The 18,500-nt window shown below is 45.2% G+C and overlaps 2 protein-coding genes across 2 annotated transcripts; both read right to left on the bottom strand.

Annotated features, from left to right (window-relative positions):
• Window positions 1-3,527: 3,527 nt before the first annotated feature.
• Window positions 3,528-6,910, bottom strand: N7539_008602 (tetratricopeptide repeat protein; the record flags this gene model as incomplete). Its single annotated transcript, XM_056938197.1, is given in 5 exon segments — window positions 3,528-4,289; window positions 4,304-4,423; window positions 4,493-4,721; window positions 6,429-6,591; window positions 6,649-6,910. The coding sequence occupies 5 exon segments, from the start codon at window positions 6,908-6,910 to the stop codon at window positions 3,528-3,530; spliced, it is 1,536 nt and encodes a 511-aa protein (XP_056786579.1).
• A 2,865-nt stretch (window positions 6,911-9,775) lies between these two features.
• On the bottom strand, window positions 9,776-10,927 carry N7539_008601 (Tryptophan synthase; the record flags this gene model as incomplete). The annotated part of the gene is made up of 1 exon (XM_056938196.1): window positions 9,776-10,927. The coding sequence occupies one exon, from the start codon at window positions 10,925-10,927 to the stop codon at window positions 9,776-9,778; it is 1,152 nt and encodes a 383-aa protein (XP_056786578.1).
• Window positions 10,928-18,500: the final 7,573 nt, after the last annotated feature.

Genomic DNA, 18,500 nt, shown 5'->3' with positions numbered 1-18,500 from the left:
TTCATCCTATACGGTACAAAGATGGCAAATATTGATAAATCATGTCAAACAACCTCTACCGAAGTAAACATTGATCGTATCTTATTGTATACAGTTTGATTCAATCCTCAAATTCAATGAAATGCCTTGGAAGTGCGTTGACATTTATTTTGGTATATTATATATAATCCAGAATCGACTTGATCATTGTTATCATGACACAGTTAACAAGTCACCGTATTGTCGCTTGTGTAGGGAGGCTCTAGCCGGTCACGTGTGAGGCATTTGTGGAAAACAAAGATCATGAAGGGCGAATAATAATTTCCGAGAATACGCGATCGCTCTAGCAGGGTGAGTCAAGTAAAAGGGCATTTTTTATTGCAAGTCTCACACCGAGAGTAAGTATCCCCATCTCCAAATTAGTCGTCTGAATAGTATTCGTCAAAGCCCGTGATTACTTCCTGCCTCCGAAGAAATCACAATCTTCTAATTCAAAGTCCTTGTGTAGTGGCAAAAAACCTAAGATGCAGTTCGGGTCACAGTCATGCTTGACGAAGCGCGCCGGCCCTACCAGAAGGTAATCGTCATCGACGATACTGAATTCTTGCCAGTGGCCTCCATCCTCTCCCTCTCTTTGGGAGCTCGTCTGATGCAAACGGCTCAAAGCAAGTGTGAAATATACTAGAGGTTGGAATTTGGTCTCTTCGTCCGGTTGGCTGGATGCATGCTTGTGTGCCCTCCTGTCTAAAATCAGTAAAACTTGAATCGCCACTTGTCGATAGTCTTTCTTGTATCATCGCCTCAATTTGCGCGCTGTGATTTCTTAGGGCTGAATTGGGGTAAGAAGTTACGACTCTGCCATTGCATAGAACTAAGCTTGCATACGGTATAACTTGAATTGGTGTTCAGTAATCTAAGAGGCTGGATAAACGTACTACTCGATTTGGGAGCTTGCTCTGCTGTCTAATCGCGAGAAATTATTACCTACTGTTGACATTGACCGTAGATCATGATTCTATTCTGTACTTGTCCTGGCGTCAAGATTGACTTTACGTGAATTTTGGACCCATACCTTAGGACTCGTAGAGATAAAGCAGTTTGACAAAATTAAATGATCTAAAAAATACAGTGTATACGTTTTGTCTCATCACACAGCTAAATGTCCGTATCTTGTTAGCACAGGCCGCGGAGTTCCGAAATCGATTGTAGACTTCTAGCCGTGGAGAGCGAGTGAATGCCGAAAATGACCTGACCAGATAAGGTTTCAAAGAAGGCATAAATTCATTATAGTTCTTGTTCTGCGTTCTTTTGAAGATTTCACACGCAGATTCTCGTAGCCATGGAGACGAGAACATTTTGGGAGATTTTGAACGCGAAAGTCACCGATCCATATGGCGACGTCAAAAGGAAATACAGGGCTTTAGGTAAGCTGCGTGTGATAAGCCTTGTAGTCTACCGTAGCTGATTTGCGGAAAGCCTCTCAATTACACCCAGATAGGAACCGAGGACGTGAGGAAGAAGCTACCTTGGAGTTCGCGCTTGTGGCAGACGCCTGGGATAGATATAATGAATTCTTGGGGAAGAAGCAATTAACAGAGCCCAAAGAAAGCAAAAAACATGGGAAGACCAATCATCCAACGGAGGTTCAGCCCGAGTCAGTGCGTAAGGCAAAATCGCCGGCTGCAGCGTCGTCGCCGAAGTTCTCATTTGCAGCATCTAGCAGGCGCAGACAATCCCCGACCAGATTCCACAAGTATAATTATTCAGCAGAGGGGAGAACCGGCACCCATCCACCAAGAGTCTACAGTAAAACTGATTACACTTTGCTAAGTAACAGGAATAGGAACGGAAGCAATGTTTTCAAAGGCCCCATGATGAACCCATGGCATTATAGGATGCGAAGCTATATACCTCCTAAAAATACATGGAGTTCACCTCACGGTCAGATACCAATCGACAATCGAGGCAGAGAAAAGGTGACACCGTGTCGAGGCGATCATGATCCGGATTCGCTGCCAGCCACATCATCACCTATCGCAACGAACTTGCAGTCGACTTCGGAAAATGCGGCCGAATGTGCATTCAATAGTAGACCCATGTCAATTTCGCAGTTTTTGGGAGTACAATTTGAATTCAAGCCCCGCACTGGCGAATGGGTCATTCCAGTACCTGAATCCAGGAAGTTTGAAACTTTTCGAATTCGAAAAATTAAGCAATGTCGAGTCGGAGAATAGGTTCCTTGAAAGGGATTGAAGGAGAATTCGCCTCGTCAACGGACCAGCGGGCCGTTCCAGTGTTCATTCTCATCATGTCACCTAGTGCCGTCTTGTATGATCGCCGTAATTTGCACGCGCCGATTTCTTGGGCTAAATTGGTGTATGAAGCTACGACTCTGCCATTACTTGCACCTGCATATAGATACAGGACAACTCAGATTGGATTGGTGCTTAGTATGTTAAGAACTTTGATGAATGTATTGATTGCCCTATCAGCTTACTTTGCTGTTTGATTGCGGATGCATGTTGCCTGATGTTGACACCACTGTCACGGCGCAGGCCACACATGGTGATGGGATGCAATTCGCGGTCAAATCTACCAAGCGTCGTCTTAGGGCAAGAACCCTAAGAACACCATGAAGAGATGTAAAGGCTCGGCTCGGTACTCGGAATCTGACTGTATGTATTATAGGGACTAGTGAAGTCTCACTAGGACCCCGAGGTTCAGTCCTTGAAATCAGATCCGATAGACTTTCAATGGACCCTCTGCCTCACCAACAGGTTATCTGACCTGCGATGCTGACCCTGTAACATTCACCGCAAACCATGACTTTGTACAGTACTTGTCCTGGCGCCAAGATCGACCTAACGTGAATTTGGTACACATATCTTACGACTCGTAGAGATAAAGCAATTCGACGAAACGGGATAATTGAAGAACTACAGTGTATACGTTGTGCCTCATCACACAGCCATATGTCTGTATCTTGTTCGCACAGGCTTCTAAATTTCGAAATCGATCGTAGACTCCGAAACGTCGGGAGCGAATGAATGTCGAAACATGACCTGTCTACACAAGGTTTCAAAAAAGGCATAAACTCGTCAAACTTTTTGTTTTGCGTTCTCTGGGAGATTTCACACACAGGCTCTTGCAGTGATGGAAATGCAAGTCGATTTTCGGGAGACTTTGAATGTAAAAGACATATACATATCAAAACGTCCAAAAAAATTATACAGTCGTTCTCGAAATTGGCTTGACCGATACAAACTGACAAAGTCTTTCCCGGCCCCACGGCCAAGACAGCGCAGATTTATTATTGAGCACTCCGCGTTAAATTGAGCGGTGTAGTAAAATGCAGCCCGTTTTATTCCAGTATCCAGCGTCCTAAATTACACAAAACACGAAAAGTGTAATATTCCATGGAACAATTCATAGTGCCATGTAACCGCGATAAGTACTTTGTTCTTGATTGAACTCACTACGGAGTATTGTATAGAAAATAAGGCAGTAAGTGTTCATTTTCTGCAGGTTATGAAGCTAGCCAACATATTCTATCTGCGATGTTTAACCCGTCTAGTCAATCTCTCTACAGCCCCCCGGGCCCTCTTAACATGAACATAAGCAGCCTTCTCACTATCTGCCCGTGCTCGCTGGTGTATCTCCTCTGCCTCTTTCAGCTTCCCCTGATCTTTGTAGAGATTCCCAAGGTTGTTGACTGTATCAAACGTGGACGTATGATCGGGACCGAGAGCCTTCTCGTAGCCTGCCAGTGCTCGCTGATACATCTCCTCTGCCTCTTTTAGCTTCCCCTTATCAAAATAGAGATACTCTAGATCATTAAATACTTTCCATACCGCAATACCAATGTTGCCACTTGACCAGTCCCCATGGTGTACATGATTTGCGTGTGGAATAAGCCATTGCTGTAGCACGGAATAATTCCTGTCACTTGAACTTGGGACATTGTATCCAACAGCTATTAGTGCCAGTTCATTGAGCAGGGTCGAATCCGCATTCTTTTCTGTGCTAGAAAGATGAATGCACCAGTCTTGCACCACTGGGTGTCTCGTATAGCTCCCGACTTGTTCCTTAGTCTCTCGCAGCGAGAAGCCGATGAGATTCTTGACACCGGTATTAAACGGAAGTCCGCTCGATCTTGTCCTTTCAAGCCAAACGGGGGCGTCTGAGCTATGGCAGCTGCTTTTTATCAATTCATACCAGATATCTCGATTATCGAAGTGAGCCGATAAAAGGAGCAACTTCGCTGCGTGCGGGTCTCGCTTCTGGATCTCATGGTATGAGATCATCCATGTCTGCAGCAAATTACCCTGTTGGTACTGGCGTTCAGGATTCGATTACAACTGAAGACCGGACCAAGATTCATTGTAATACTGCAAGTACTCAGTAATACTGGCTCCAGTTTCACGCATAAACGCCCCGGCGATGACTATTGCTAATGGAAGTCCATCTAGACGACTAGCAGGAGCAAGGATATATGTTAATGTTAGTATCATACTCGCATCTGCGGGTTCAAGAACTTGGTACCTGTATTGCTCTCAAGTTGGCCAACAGCATCTCTAGCTGGCAAATATGCGCTTTGCAAGAGTAGTTGGGTTGTTTCCTTGGAGTCCAATATGTTGAGCTGAAAAGACTTCCCTAGCTTAGTCAACCTTTGGAGCCGAGATGTAAGAAGAATGGAGCCATGATCGGCAGTAGGGAAGAATTCTCCGATAACATACGCATCGCTAGTAGTGTTGTTAACGGGGGAGTATTGATCGATGTTGTCAAAAATAATTAGCCAGCGCGAGTTTCGCTCTAACGCTAGCTAATTTAACTGTTAAGAGGTCTGTATCGCAGGACAGAGAACCTGTTGGCTAGGCAGAGAGTCCAAGTCTATAGGGTCTGATTTCAAAGACTGAATCTTGGAGTCCGGGTAGACTCCACTAGTTCCCACAATATATACATAGAGGTTCCGCGTACCGAGTCCCTATAGCCCCACATGGAGCGCCTTGGGGTTGTTACCCTAAGGCGACTCGGGGTCGATGCAACAGTGAATCGCCTTGAGTCATCACGTATGACTTGCGCCGTGACAGCAGGCCCTTCTAACCTCGGCTTTTAATTCCTTATCACCCAAACGTGACTGTTGCCAGCTGCTATATTCTCTCACGCCAATATCGAGAAGGCCTGAAATATGAATAGCAGGAAAGTCGACAGAAGAAGCAGTATTCTTCTCTAGAAGTACAGATATTAACAATCCGGGTGCTTATAGGGCTTGTGATGGAGGTATATTTGTAATAGTAATAGGAGGGCGGCTTATCTCGGCGGTAGATCGATTATTAGCCCGCGGTCTATCGAGCCGTTATCTCTCTGCTCTATAGATTTGCTCGCGAATAATACCAGTGTTACGGAAGCGTTCTGGGCGGACACCAACCAACAAGACCATAAAAGATAACTTATATCCGCAGTTGCGGATACTGCCCAGAGTCCGCTATATATATATAGTATGGTATCGCAGTATTGTTCGGCCACGCCGTAACAACCAGGCACATCTTCATACGACTGCAAAACCCCACCGCTATGTATATAGTGTGACGGGCCAGAGCCCGGTGGTAAACCATGTGCCATGGCCTTCGGATATTGTCTTGGCAGAAGAATTCCGAGCGATTCCATCACGAGGTTCTAGAGGATTCTATCCGAAACGGGACCGATACTCCTAAGGACCGCGACGGATCCCTGTCTCTTCTTCCTCAAGATTGTTGTAAACAGCATGTTTGCCTAGTACAATTGAATCAATTCTGCTACAGCCCTTCACATATACTTAACCAAAATCTCTAGCTGATCCCGGTAGAGCTTATAGTACTTTTTTCCATAAGAATCATACCAGCTGTCACGGCGCAAGTCATACGCGATGACTCAAGGCGATTCACTGTTGCATCGACCCCGAGTCGCTTTAGGGTAACAACCCCAAGGCGCTCCATGTGGGGCTATAGGGACTCGGTACGCAGAACCTCTATGTATATATTGTGGGAACTAATGGAGTCTACCCGGACTCCAAGATTCAGTCTTTGAAATCAGACCCTATAGACTTGGACTCTCTGCCTAGCCAACAGGTTCTCTGTCCTGCGATACAGACCCCCTAACACCAGCAGTGCGGCCCTAGTTTATAGGACCCAGAACAACGCATTAAAGCATATATATCTTTCTAGGCAGGGGACTCTCCCGAAGCTGCTTCCTCAGTATGGATCTGTCGGTCTCGCTCTTAAAGCATCCGCTAGGTAGCAGACACAGTGCCTCGTTTATCAGTCGTCGTACTACTTATTTTTAAGCTCGAAGTGTTCTCCACGTAATTAAATGAGACAGCCAGTCTCAGTTCTTTACCAGCAAGAAAAAAGTCTCCCTAATCCAAAAGCTATTTTTCTATAGAGGTCTAATCAATATCGGTTCTATTAAACCTTAGAGTAAGGCCTTTCTGCCGAGTAGCGGATACGACAACAGATATGTTATCCGATTCAAGTTTTCGATATAGATATTTTCGTGTAAATAGTTCCTTGAGCTTTGGTTGCAAAAAGAGCCTCCAGTGAAATCGAGGGGCTAGAACCAGATCTTGTTCTGTATCTTTCGCCACCGTCCTATTATTAAGAGTAACCTTCCACTCGATTAATTAGTGGATACAAGTCGGTGGATCCTCGTTATATATTCGACGTTCCTCCCAATCACCGAACTGGAGTAACGGAAGATTATTCTTTTGGGAAGCAGTTTGTTTTGGAGAGGTATAATAGATAGGGGAGATAGGATCGACGTTGATGCTGCCTATATTGGACGGGGAGGCGGGTGACCAACGGAGGTTGGCGGGCGTTGAGGCATAGCCAGGTGTTTGTGTATAACCGGGTATTAGTGCATATTGTGATATATCGCCCCACGATTCAAGCGACATGCTTCGTTAAATGCCATGCTCATCATGGTAGACAGAACTTTGAGCTATTTTCTTGGGCCTACTGTAACGACAGACTAAGGGTGAGTGATTGTTAGTTGAGGCTTACACCATCAAGAGCCGTTGAGTGGGCTGTTCGCTAGCAAACAACCGCCAACTTGTCAGGATGGTCATTGGCTGCTAATATCACTTGTTGAGGTTCTCTGGGCCAAAGAGACACCCTCGCAAGTGATGACTAGCACACCCTGCACAGAAGGAGAAGGAGAAAAAGATCCCCCAGCAGATCATCGTTATTTGGTGCCAGCTGGCCTTCCCCACATGATTTACAGAAAGACCCACCACAGAATTCCATAGAATTTTATAGGCTTTCTTTCATACGCGTAATGTAATCTTGGATCATATTACTGTAACATACACGGGCGCATTTTAGTGCGCCCCTCGGTTCAATACAGCCTGCTCAATAAATGATCTGCGCTAAGGCCGCCTTGGCAGTGGGGCCAACAAAGAGAGTTTAAGTGTGTACTGGTCAAGCCGATTTCGAGAATGGCTGTAGGAGGTTAGGTAAGTTCTTTGTGATGAGTCTTTTGATCTACCATAGCTGATGAGCGGAAAGCATGTCTATGTCACCTAGATAAAAACCTAGAATGCAAAGGAGCAGCTGAAGATGAATATGAGAATCTCGTAGCGGGCTGGAAAAAATACGATGAAGTCGCGCAGCTGAAGCAGTTTACGGAGTCCAAAGGGTGCGAGGAAGCAAGTGGGAAGACTGATCATTCAACGAGGTTTCACCCCAAGCCAGTGCCTAGAGCGAGATCACGGCTGTATCATTGGCTGCAGAGTCTGAGGAGAACAAGCGACATAAGATCAATAGTGATCGTTCGGCGACGTTTTCATTTGCAGCGTTTAACGGGCGCAGACCACGCCAAGTGACCTATGAGTCTTCGGCCGGATACCACAAGTATCATGGTCCAGCAACATTGAGAACCGGAACCCCTCCATCAAGAGTCTACAGTGGCACCAACAACTGCACTTTACTGAGTAGCAGTAAGTACGGGGGCAACAATCGCGAAGTCCACAATATGAACCTAGAGTTCAATGGGATGCGAAGCAGTCGACCACGGAAAATCCAGCCGAATGTGCCCGTGTCCATTCTGCATTTTTTAGTACAATTCAATTTCGAGCACCACACCAATGACCGGTTGATACAGTACCTGCACCTCTGGACATCAAAACTTTGTAATTTACCATTAAAGAAGCGCAACGTCGAGCCGTAGCCAGAGGTGATTTTCCTTCAAGAGTTGGAATGGGAATGTAACTCACCAACGGCGCTGGGAGACTGTCAGAGTGCTCGTATTTGAGCAGACCCTCAGATCGCACCGCACAGTCTCATTTACCGTTCTGAGTTCAGTGCCGAGAGAGTACTGATTTCAAATCTAGGATTTACGTGAGAACGGTGATTGACGCATAGAAGCTTACAACCAGAGCGACAGTAGTTGGCCAAATACCCGATTTCACCAAAGTGAAGGCGGAAATGGGATGTTTGCTTACTAATGTTTTATTGAATAATACAAGATAATCATACTGATTGTTTGTCCTAGTTGAGGCAAGCAATTTGGGTGACTTATGTGGGTTACGATAGGGTAGCAAGAGGCCTGTACCTCAATGGACCCATGATTTGTAGTCCAGGCCTCGCGGACTCACAGACTCGCGGTCGCGTCTTTATTTTCTCAATTGCTTTGAATGTGCCTGCAACATACATTCCGCCGCGCCGCGTCCCGCTAGAATCGTATTTGTGGACCATTGTGTTGGTCCAGACGAAATCGTGGCTCCTCAAACAGAACGAGACTCGAATGGCGTGATCCAGTTTTGTACATAGAGCCAGACACAGAGCTATGTCAGTAACTTATTTGGAAAGACGAATTCGCCAATGGCTTTTACTGTTCTGATGAATGAATCCCCATCGAACTCAGGCGTACGGGTCCTGTGTACGTCACTCGAACAAGACTTGCACCTTTGCGCGGTGCTCGGGACAAGTATCCTATATGGTAAAACCAAGTAAGTCTCTCTAATATTATAGTATCGCTATCTGTCCTATTTTCACTTGTCAAACCTCTCGAGGTTTTAGTCTCACCAATTATTCAGCTTAAAGCTTGGAGCACTTACCTATAAAACGGATCTCTTTCTTGTAATTGAGCATCATTGTGTGGAGACCACCACTCCAGTCACACATGTAGATTGTGTATGACAGTCAGTCGTCTGTCTGTCAATGAACTATGGAACATCGTCCAAGTTCAGATTTTTCAGAGGACTTCAAGCTCTTACACGGTAATATCAAAATCAGCTCGTACCTGATAGCGTCTAGGTCTCATGAGTCACCCTATAGCACTGATTGTTTATGCCTCTGAGCATTTATGGTCATTGCAACAAATTTCTAACTCAATCGGATCATTATGTCTAGAATTTCTTCTATAACTCAACTTCACGACTAACCAGCCAAGACTCGTAGACTATTCTGGTGTCTTTGAGGTTCCAGTTTTTTTACCCCATTTTGAATAAACGCCACCCGGAAGTCCCGGTAGAACGATCCTACGCGGCCAAACTCTGGATCGCAGACTTGATTTCCTCGATATCAACCCTCGGGGTGCTCTCAAGGTCATTTGAGATAGATTTTACTGCGGTAAGTTTGACCTTGATATGTAATTTCCCCAGATCATGAACATCTTAAAAATGTCAGATGAGAATGCAACAGATTAGAATTAATATCCAATAATGCAAATATCACGGTTTCAGGACGGGGGATTGATAGACGAATTCAGTTCAAGCTTTCCATCGGATACTCTCGGAGAGCCCAGGTTAAAGACAATTAGTCTATATGTCAATTTCATCATCACCGGTCACCAAAAGAATGACATGCTTCCCTGGGCCCAATTCTTTGGCTATCTCCATCGCCTTGATCACTGCATGACTGCAATCCAAGCCGGCTTTTATGTCCTCGTACTCAGATAAGATCTCCAATCCTCTGCGCGCATCTTCGTCGGTTGCGGTATATATCTCGACTCGACCATTGATTTTCCAGTTGGCGACCTCTGGACCGACGACGGTGATGTTTAGATCGGGGGAAATGCAATTAGAGTCGAGAATTTGGCCTTCGTCATTTTGTAATACTAGTGTTTTTGCACCATGAAGAACACCCACTTGGCCTTTAGTCAGTGGTGATGCTCCCGCACTTTCGACTCCGACGAGTCTTACTCCTGCGCTGTCGATGAACGGTCGAAAGAGGCCAACTGCACCGGTACCAGTACCGACGGCGGCCACTAGTGCATCTGGTTGATCTTTAGACTCGACCTGGAATTGTTTCGCGACTTCGGCGCCAAGACGCTGTTGAAAAGTCGCCGTCATTCCAGGAATAGGATGGGGACCCGAAACGCCCCCCATCAAGTAGTACACAGTATCATAGTAGAGAGCCGCATATCGGAAAGCCTCGGCGATTGCAGTGCGTAGCGTGGCAGCACCATATAGACATCGCGCCCTCAGGACAGTGGCGCCGAGCTTTTCTATTTCATGAATGCCATTCTCTTGTTTCTCAGCGTCATCGGCCCCAATAATCACAACGCACTTCAAATTGAGATGCGCGCACATTAACGCGGTGAATTTCCCATGTTTGGTCGAGGCACAGTCCGTCACGACTTCCTTACAGCCCATCCTCTTGGCGAGGGAGAGCTGCCCGGTAATATTCCAGGCTTTGTGAGAACCAAAATGCTCCAGGTCTTCGCGCTTCATCCAAAGTGTGGCCCCCCCTATGTGATCCGTGATTTTTCTAGCTTGATATAGGGGGGAACATTGGGGGGAACTCAATCGTATCAGTCCATTGACCTCTTTCCAGAAGGCATTGTCACCCATCGCGCTCTCGAAAGCTATCGTGATCCTTTCCAAGAAGCCAATCATCAATTCTGGTACATAGCGACCGCCTAATGGAGGGCTGCCTGGAGATACGTAATACTTTTGAAGCACAGATGACATATTTGGTATCTGGGTGAGATGCCGAGAAGTTGATCCCGCATACTTTGTATTTGACGCTGGAGATGATCTTGCGTTGCTGCCTGTGAAGCTATCGTTCATGTTGTATTTGCTGTGCGCTATTTTGGTGTGGACGGCGGGACCATCGACTACCCAAAAAGGGATCTTTGACGGCGAAGCGGATGTTGTTCCTGTTCGAATATAGTGAGGGCCAGAGACTGCCGTATATGGTTGAGGCCTTTTCTGATTTACATAGCTCATAGGCCCAAAACTTTCAACTATTATGATTTTGACGTTAGCGAGTCGACAAAGTTCGGAGAACACAAGTCTCTATACCGCTACAACATACTTCTCGTAGGTTGGGTTATGTTCGCGGGCGTCATGTTCGCGGGCGGTGCGTACGTCGCCAGGATCCCAGTGAACTGATCTCTGGGGCTGTGGTCTTTTTGAGGGCTATTGCTGGACAAGATGACAGAGGTTCGGTCCTTGTGCTACCTTTGTAATGTCTTTGCACCAAGTCGAAGGGGTCTAATTTTTATAAGTAACTACTACTGTACATGAATACAAACGAAAAACCTTGCGCTCAATTCAATCATATCACAAAGCTTTGTATACTTTGGTCAATGTTACGAGATCTATTGTCATCTACACACTCGGCACTTTGGCTTACTTGTTGGCATTATCTTTGTAGATATCAAAGGCTGCGTCGTACTTAGTGTCTCGAGAACGTTTAGTGAGATATTATATATTTACAGTATTTACGCCAGCATCGAGCTGACACTGCAGATATAGTAAGCATTTGCGATAACACTTCTTCTCAGTCGCACAATGACACGGACATAGTGTTTAGTTACTAGCTCGTCTTTCCATCGCTTGTTCTTTAGTATCACGGGGCGAGCACTGATTAATGCTATGGCCAACGTTTAGGATGTCGGATTTTCTTACCACGGGTATCTACCAGCCGCCGACTTGCGCAAATGAGTCATTTTTAGCAAAGACCTCCTTTTCCTAGTCAAGACTTTCCTGTTCCGACTTCATTTTGTATTTTGGGTCTTATGCGCCAAATTAATACGGGTTGATATCACAGCTTACCTCGAATTCTATCTTCTGACGATACAGCCATGTTCCAAGTCGCGAAATGGGAAAGAGGCCGGAGGCATTATCAGCCTTTGTTGGATTTCTCAAACAATATAGCAGACTTGAGAAAGTCACCGAATTGACATTAATACCATTCTGCGACCGAGAATTCACTCCTAGATTTTTTAATGAAATGACAAATCGGCAACAGATCAGTATCGTATGGGAAAATCAGAATCCCCTCAATGTATTGCCAAACTTGTCGACATCCATCCACGCCGTGGGTTGCGAGTGGTGGAACAGAAGCATAAACAAATTGTGGTCTTGTAGCTACAGAGTTCCATTCAAGGTCACTGCCTCAGATAATAAGGAGGGCTTGACGATCACGTGCGACTGTATTTTGGTTTAGTGGATGAGATGATGTTGCGTGGGTCGGTGAGTTTTTGGTAATGAGACTTCGAAACGGCCTTCCCAATTCACTCTCTTGAGACAGAAGAAATAAGCAAGGACGGTGTTAAAAAGGATGCTGGAGAATCTATAGAGCAGTTGTGTCTTTCAATCTATTCTTGCTATTAAAGTACGGCTGAGTGGTACCATCAACAGGACAATGACAATGAGACCAATGAATAAAATCACTGCTCGTCCTGTTGGGTTTGTTCGCAATCCCTCATCGTGGACCCGTATCAAAGAGGACTATTATACATCAAACATGATCGTGTTGAAAGGAGCCAATAGAGATACTATTCCATCGTATCACGTTGCTTCGTCTGCCTTCGCTGCACTTAGACTGACGTGCCTAGTGAAAAATCAGCTCATTAGACCTGATGATGTCAGGATTGGTACAAGGGGGGAGGTCCCTTATCTTGCGTTTCTGAGGGATAAAGCACAGAAACCATTAAATGAGATGCTGGATTACTGTTCCGACTCAATGGTTTGTTATCGCAATTTCTCGCATTTAAAATTGCTTTACAAGCAATATGTTGCAGATTCAAAGGAATCACTTCGACAGCTGTCAAAGCGGCGATTTCTGAAATGGACGCAAAAATCTATGTATAAGGAGCAGATTTACTTATCGTATATCTCCATATTATGCTCGCTTATCGATGGCCTACTGGAAAAATTGCATTTTCAAGATTATCAAAGTGTTGTCTCCAAATTCCAGGAGGAAGTTGACTTTCTTCAAGATCAATTCAATGCCATGTTGCTGTGGCATCGGAAGCATCGGATACCCAATATGTTGCTTCGAAAGCATCGGCGCGACAGATAGGAATAGACCTTCAGAATATGGCCAGCGGGACAGGGGTTTCTAAGTGAGCTAATTGACTATCCCCTAATTATATGCGCAGTGAACTTAAGATACAAGATTCCCTTGAGCTTCATATACTGAATAGAGACCAGTCTCTTTTTCTAATGTTGTCTGAAGTGACCAACTGGCGTCCCCCTCGTATCGATCGATGACGTGCGAGCTCAGCCAAAGTGGTTCTTGCCGGATCTCTACTCTCTAGTTCGCGGGGAGATGGGAGATATTGCTCAAGACTTGACTGGCGTTACTTTCCATTCTATACAACTGTGCTGCCGCTGCTGCGGCTGGCCCTCCCTTTTAATTTGCGGGACATGAAGTACAAGTTGTAGTAGGGAACTATGATATTTACCGATTACATCAATAGACCCCCGTAGACACCCTTTAACGTAAATTAAACCGCAAATCTATGATGCGAGTTCATATTGTAAAGACGCTCGCGCGAGTCACCCGACAGAGGGATCACGTGATATGATCGGAGATCAAGACTGATCACGTGGTTGAGACAGAAGCAAACATCTGGGAGACATAAGAATTTAGACCTTGACAATGACTCAACAAGGCTCGTCGAACGAGCCTAGCGGGCAGGACTTGTAGTAATGAGGATCGATCACGTGGTGATCGTATTACCGAGCGTAAAGCTTGCGGGTACTCGCGTGTAGGCGCAAGCCGGTTTCCTAAGCTCGTACCCGCGAGCGCTAAAACCGTGAGCTTAGAGCTCGCGGGGTCGCGGGCTTCGAGCCATATTATAATATTTAGAGATTCAAGCCCGCGCTCGCGAGCTTTAGCAAGGTCTAGGAGGCATCACGTGATGTGATTTTGTGGGGGGGGGGTTCAATTCTGCCACATTCAGCCAATGAGAGCACAGGAATAAAACATCAAGCACTTACATGAGGAGCAACTTCTCGTTCCACTCCAATTTGCAATTATTGATGGCTTCTTATCTCGAACGATAAAAAAATCCTATGAGAGGTTTATGGTTCGGCGGCAATTCGATTCTAAAGGTTGATTAATTATACTAGATTGGGCCAAATTCTTAGATTTGAAGCAATCAGGGATATGCGATACTATAAGTAATTTACATGGGCCACTCTTGAATCTTGATGAGTGAATTTATCGACATTCGTAATATGCGCTAGAGGAGGAAAACTAGGAAAAACTGAGCCCGAAAACGCTCAGAGCGACGGAAGGGGGAGTTGGGAGCTTCGGAAGGTCAATTAAGCCCCAAGAGGCACAACTTCCAGGCTCACAACAGGCGCAAAGTCTCTTTATCGAAATTGTAGTCAGTACTTGCGAGAAAAACTTGCCTCACTTGTGGGATGTCTACGCTCATTTCATGCAGACTTGTTTCTGTGTAATCGCAGCTCACCACGACCTTCAAAGACCGATAACTTGATAGGTTTGAGGCTCTTTGATGAGATACGGCTACGGTAGGGGCAGCAGTATCGATGTGTGAGAGGGATGAGGAGTGAGATTGCTGTGGGGGAGAGATTCTACCTAAGCTATTGGCCGTGGCGAGTGGCAGAATCACATGTCATACAAACACTCTTGACAATCTGGTCTTCGGCGTCTGCAATGGCAACAAAATATCTCTGACTATCGTCGGGTTTGAGTCAATTACCGAAGGATTCCTTTACAAAGGACTGTATTCATCTGGGAGAGGAAGTGAATTGAAAGTGAACTATATATTCACTCAGATTGCACGTATCTAGAATGTGTTTGTGACTCCATGACTATTATTCCCGTGGTTAGAGTTGTTGTGAAAACTCAACTGATACATATGGGACTGAATAGCGCGTATGTCCCTTCTATTGCCGTTGATTTCAGTAGCATCAGTGAAACCCACAAGTTGCTATGTTGATTGCTATAGCTGGTTTATGACATCATGCTGATTTTCTATGATTCCCGAAAGACGTAGATAATCACTGTTTCCATGCACAAAATCCGTCTGGTATTCGATTCCATGGCCAAGCAGCGAGTGAAATTCATATGGCAAGATTCTTTTAATACATTCAAAACTAAATAAGATTACTCTCTCCTTTGTACTGATAGACAGGATTAGTGGATACACAAAAAAGCGCATTGTTTGTCAATATCAGCAGAGTTTCATCCCCTCACAAAGGTGACGGGGTCGGGAATCTGTACACTGTACATAGTGAGCAATAGAAGTATCAAATTTGCAAGTCCTTCGTACCAGTCCAGTATTCCACTTCATTCATTGCCCATGCTAGCTCTTCGAAGACCGTTTCATCATCTCGGCCTCTCTGAGAACGTATGGCTAGTCGTAGAGCCTTGGAGAGTCGTTGTCGGGCTTTCAAACTATTGCCCCAGGTTCTCGATCTTGATATACTCGATAGTGCTTTCCAAAACCGCCAGTCTTCACTGCATCTCTTGACGTAGGACCAGCGTTTAAAGTCTTGCAAAAATTTAAAGGCCGAGATACAATCTGATAACAAAGTCAAAGCTGAACTAGATCTGTGAATATGTTGACCCACCATATATTCCGTGCTCGATGGGAGCATTGATGGGATCCATCCTTACTACCATTTGCGCTCGGGTGCATTCACACCAAAAGGAGACAGCAATGTGCCTTCTCGAGCGTTCGTCCACTCATTATACTTATAGATTGATGTGTCCTCTACACCTTCAAAAAATATGACCCGGTGTACGGTTCAACGTCAGTAAAGAGACACGTGCCCCGAATAGGACATTGAGATCCCTTGTCACACATACCTCTAAGCTGGACCCACTGCTGTTCGTTTTTTTTTTCTATTTCTCGTATCTCACCACCGTACTTTTTTTATATGTAACGCTATCCTGCCCATTAGACGGCAAAGAGTGTCAAATTTTCCTATTCAGCTAGTCCATCACCTTCGCACAGCGAGCTAACACAGCCTTTGTGGTAAAAATTTCATCAACTTACGTACTTTGATATTACACTCCAGTTTGCCATCACTGCATGTTTAAATTCTCATGCAATCCTATGATCCCGACATGGTTTGAATCTTTTTGATATTACACCTGTTATGTCAAGCTGATATTGTGAGTAATGATAGAAATCAATTTATTCTCAAAATTGTCTCAATTGAAAAAATTACTGATATGACAAGTCAAATATAAAGCTGAGTTGAATCCGATCTATATTTAGCATTTTTTGCATGAAAATTCACCTCGCATCAGATTTCAGTGGTATGTATTTTTAATAGCACATGCAACTTCAAGATACCTGAATACTTTACCGGCCGCCTGTAGTGCTTGAATACCGCGACACCTCACTGATGTTTCAACGCTGAGAATTGTGACGTAAAGCTACTTGCGTAGTAATCAGTTGCTTTAGGTATCTCTTCAGTGATCAGGTCGAGTTTACATAACCTTCAGAATTCGGCCGAATACCGCGGGGAGTAAACCATCATTTAGATTTTTGACTAAACATTGAAAAGGTCACGGGGTCAAGACGTCATCGAGTGAGTGAACATTTCGATTCTGTTCTTTTCACATCCACTCTAATAGAATCAGAATTCATCCAAATTTTGTCGCTCCAGGAAACACTTTGCGACTCTGCATTTGTCATAATAGTCCCTTAAGTACTATTTTTGACATCATTAATGCAGTCAGGTCCCATCTTGGTTCGTCGAAAACCTGATACCCATTGCATCCTATAGTAGACTGTATGATTACAGATACTTCATAAAAGATGCCCAATACAGCAAGGTCTGATAGACTTTGCGAGGGCTGCGCCATCTTCTGAGCATGATCAAGGAGTGAAGTTGAGTACTAGGCTTTGTCATTACCAGAATTTTGCTAATTTTTCTGAAACATTATTTACGTAGTCATTAATGTCTACTCGCAAGGACGAGGACCTGAAAATGATTTTCTCAACGAGTTTATCTCTTTCATTAACCAATCCGGTATATCGGAAAGTGATCTTCGATCTACTATCAACTTTTCGGTAAGAAAAATCAGTCGAAAAACGGCAATTAGCCAGAAAGACTCCTGCGAGCTTGATCGCGAAACCTTTCGCCACCGCTGAAATCGCCTTTTGATTTTCATTGGGTCCGTTAGAACGTCGCTAGATGACACAAAGTATGTCAATAATAATAAGTGCAGTTGTCTGGGAGTCCATTCAAGAACTTTTATGCCCATTTGGTAGGAGCTAAGCGTTTGCAGTCGCGGGTTGGTGGTCCGCATCGCTGCCACCCAAGGCGTCATCCCGAGATTGAAGGGCCCTCCTTGAGTACCGACCGTCACGTCCTGCTGTAACACCGTATTCTATTCCGCGCCATATTATTCATTTGTCGCCCAAACCGCGAAGAGAGCGACATCGCGAGGTGAGATTGAATCGCAGTTAGCGCCACATCTCGGCTTGGCCATGCCGAACTGCGGATATTAGTGATCTTTTATGGTCTTGTTGGTTAGTGTCCGCCCAGAACGCTTCCGTAACAAACTATCCGCAGTTGCGGATACTGCCCAGAGTCCGGTATATATAGTATGGTATCGCAGTATTGTTCGGCCATGTTACGAGTTAGCGGGGGTTAGCGGACTTGGGTTGCGGGGGAGTTAGCGGACTTGGATTGCGAACTTGGATTTCTTCTGCAGAAGAAATCAGTATCGGAGGGGAGATACCGCTAACCACGCGCACCAAGGGAGATACCGTTAACCACGCGCACCACCTCAAAAACTTGGGATGTACTGTAGCTTCTTCTTCCTTCCCTTTTTCCCCTCCAGCTCTTGAGATCCTTGAACACCACGCAGACAGTTTGAATGAGAGTTTATGAGTCCTTCTGAAGCTTTTCCTAACTGGCGTACAACACCGCCGTTGTAATACAATCCCCGTTTCCCAACCTTGGAAACGGACACGGACCAGGCCGCATGAAAGGTGGCTGGATATGTTACAGCCGTTTATCAGCGCGCATAAAGCCGGTTTCTCTGAGATTTCCAACAACTCGGTAAAAAAGGATGGCCTTGTTTGCTGGTGGCGGACTACGAAAAAGAGCGCAATATGTGCAATGACCAGCGTACCGACCGGATTAAGCATTGATGTACCAGCCGATTACGAGATTTTGACAGACGAGGTCTTCAATGTCGCTTTCTTTCAGTCGCCTGCCAAAATTATCGTTGAATCAGGGGAGCATTCAACCACGCTTAGCGCACCATCAGGAATTAGAGCTCGCAGATGCCCGATTGGCATCGGTCCCCGGG

The sequence above is a fragment of the Penicillium diatomitis genome, assembly GCF_028827545.1.
Source record: "Penicillium diatomitis strain IBT 30728 chromosome Unknown utg000013l_segment0_segment0, whole genome shotgun sequence".
NCBI classification, from domain to species: domain Eukaryota; kingdom Fungi; phylum Ascomycota; class Eurotiomycetes; order Eurotiales; family Aspergillaceae; genus Penicillium; species Penicillium diatomitis.
Note: the sequence above shows the minus strand (reverse complement) of the source record. Positions and strands in the feature narration are given on the sequence as shown.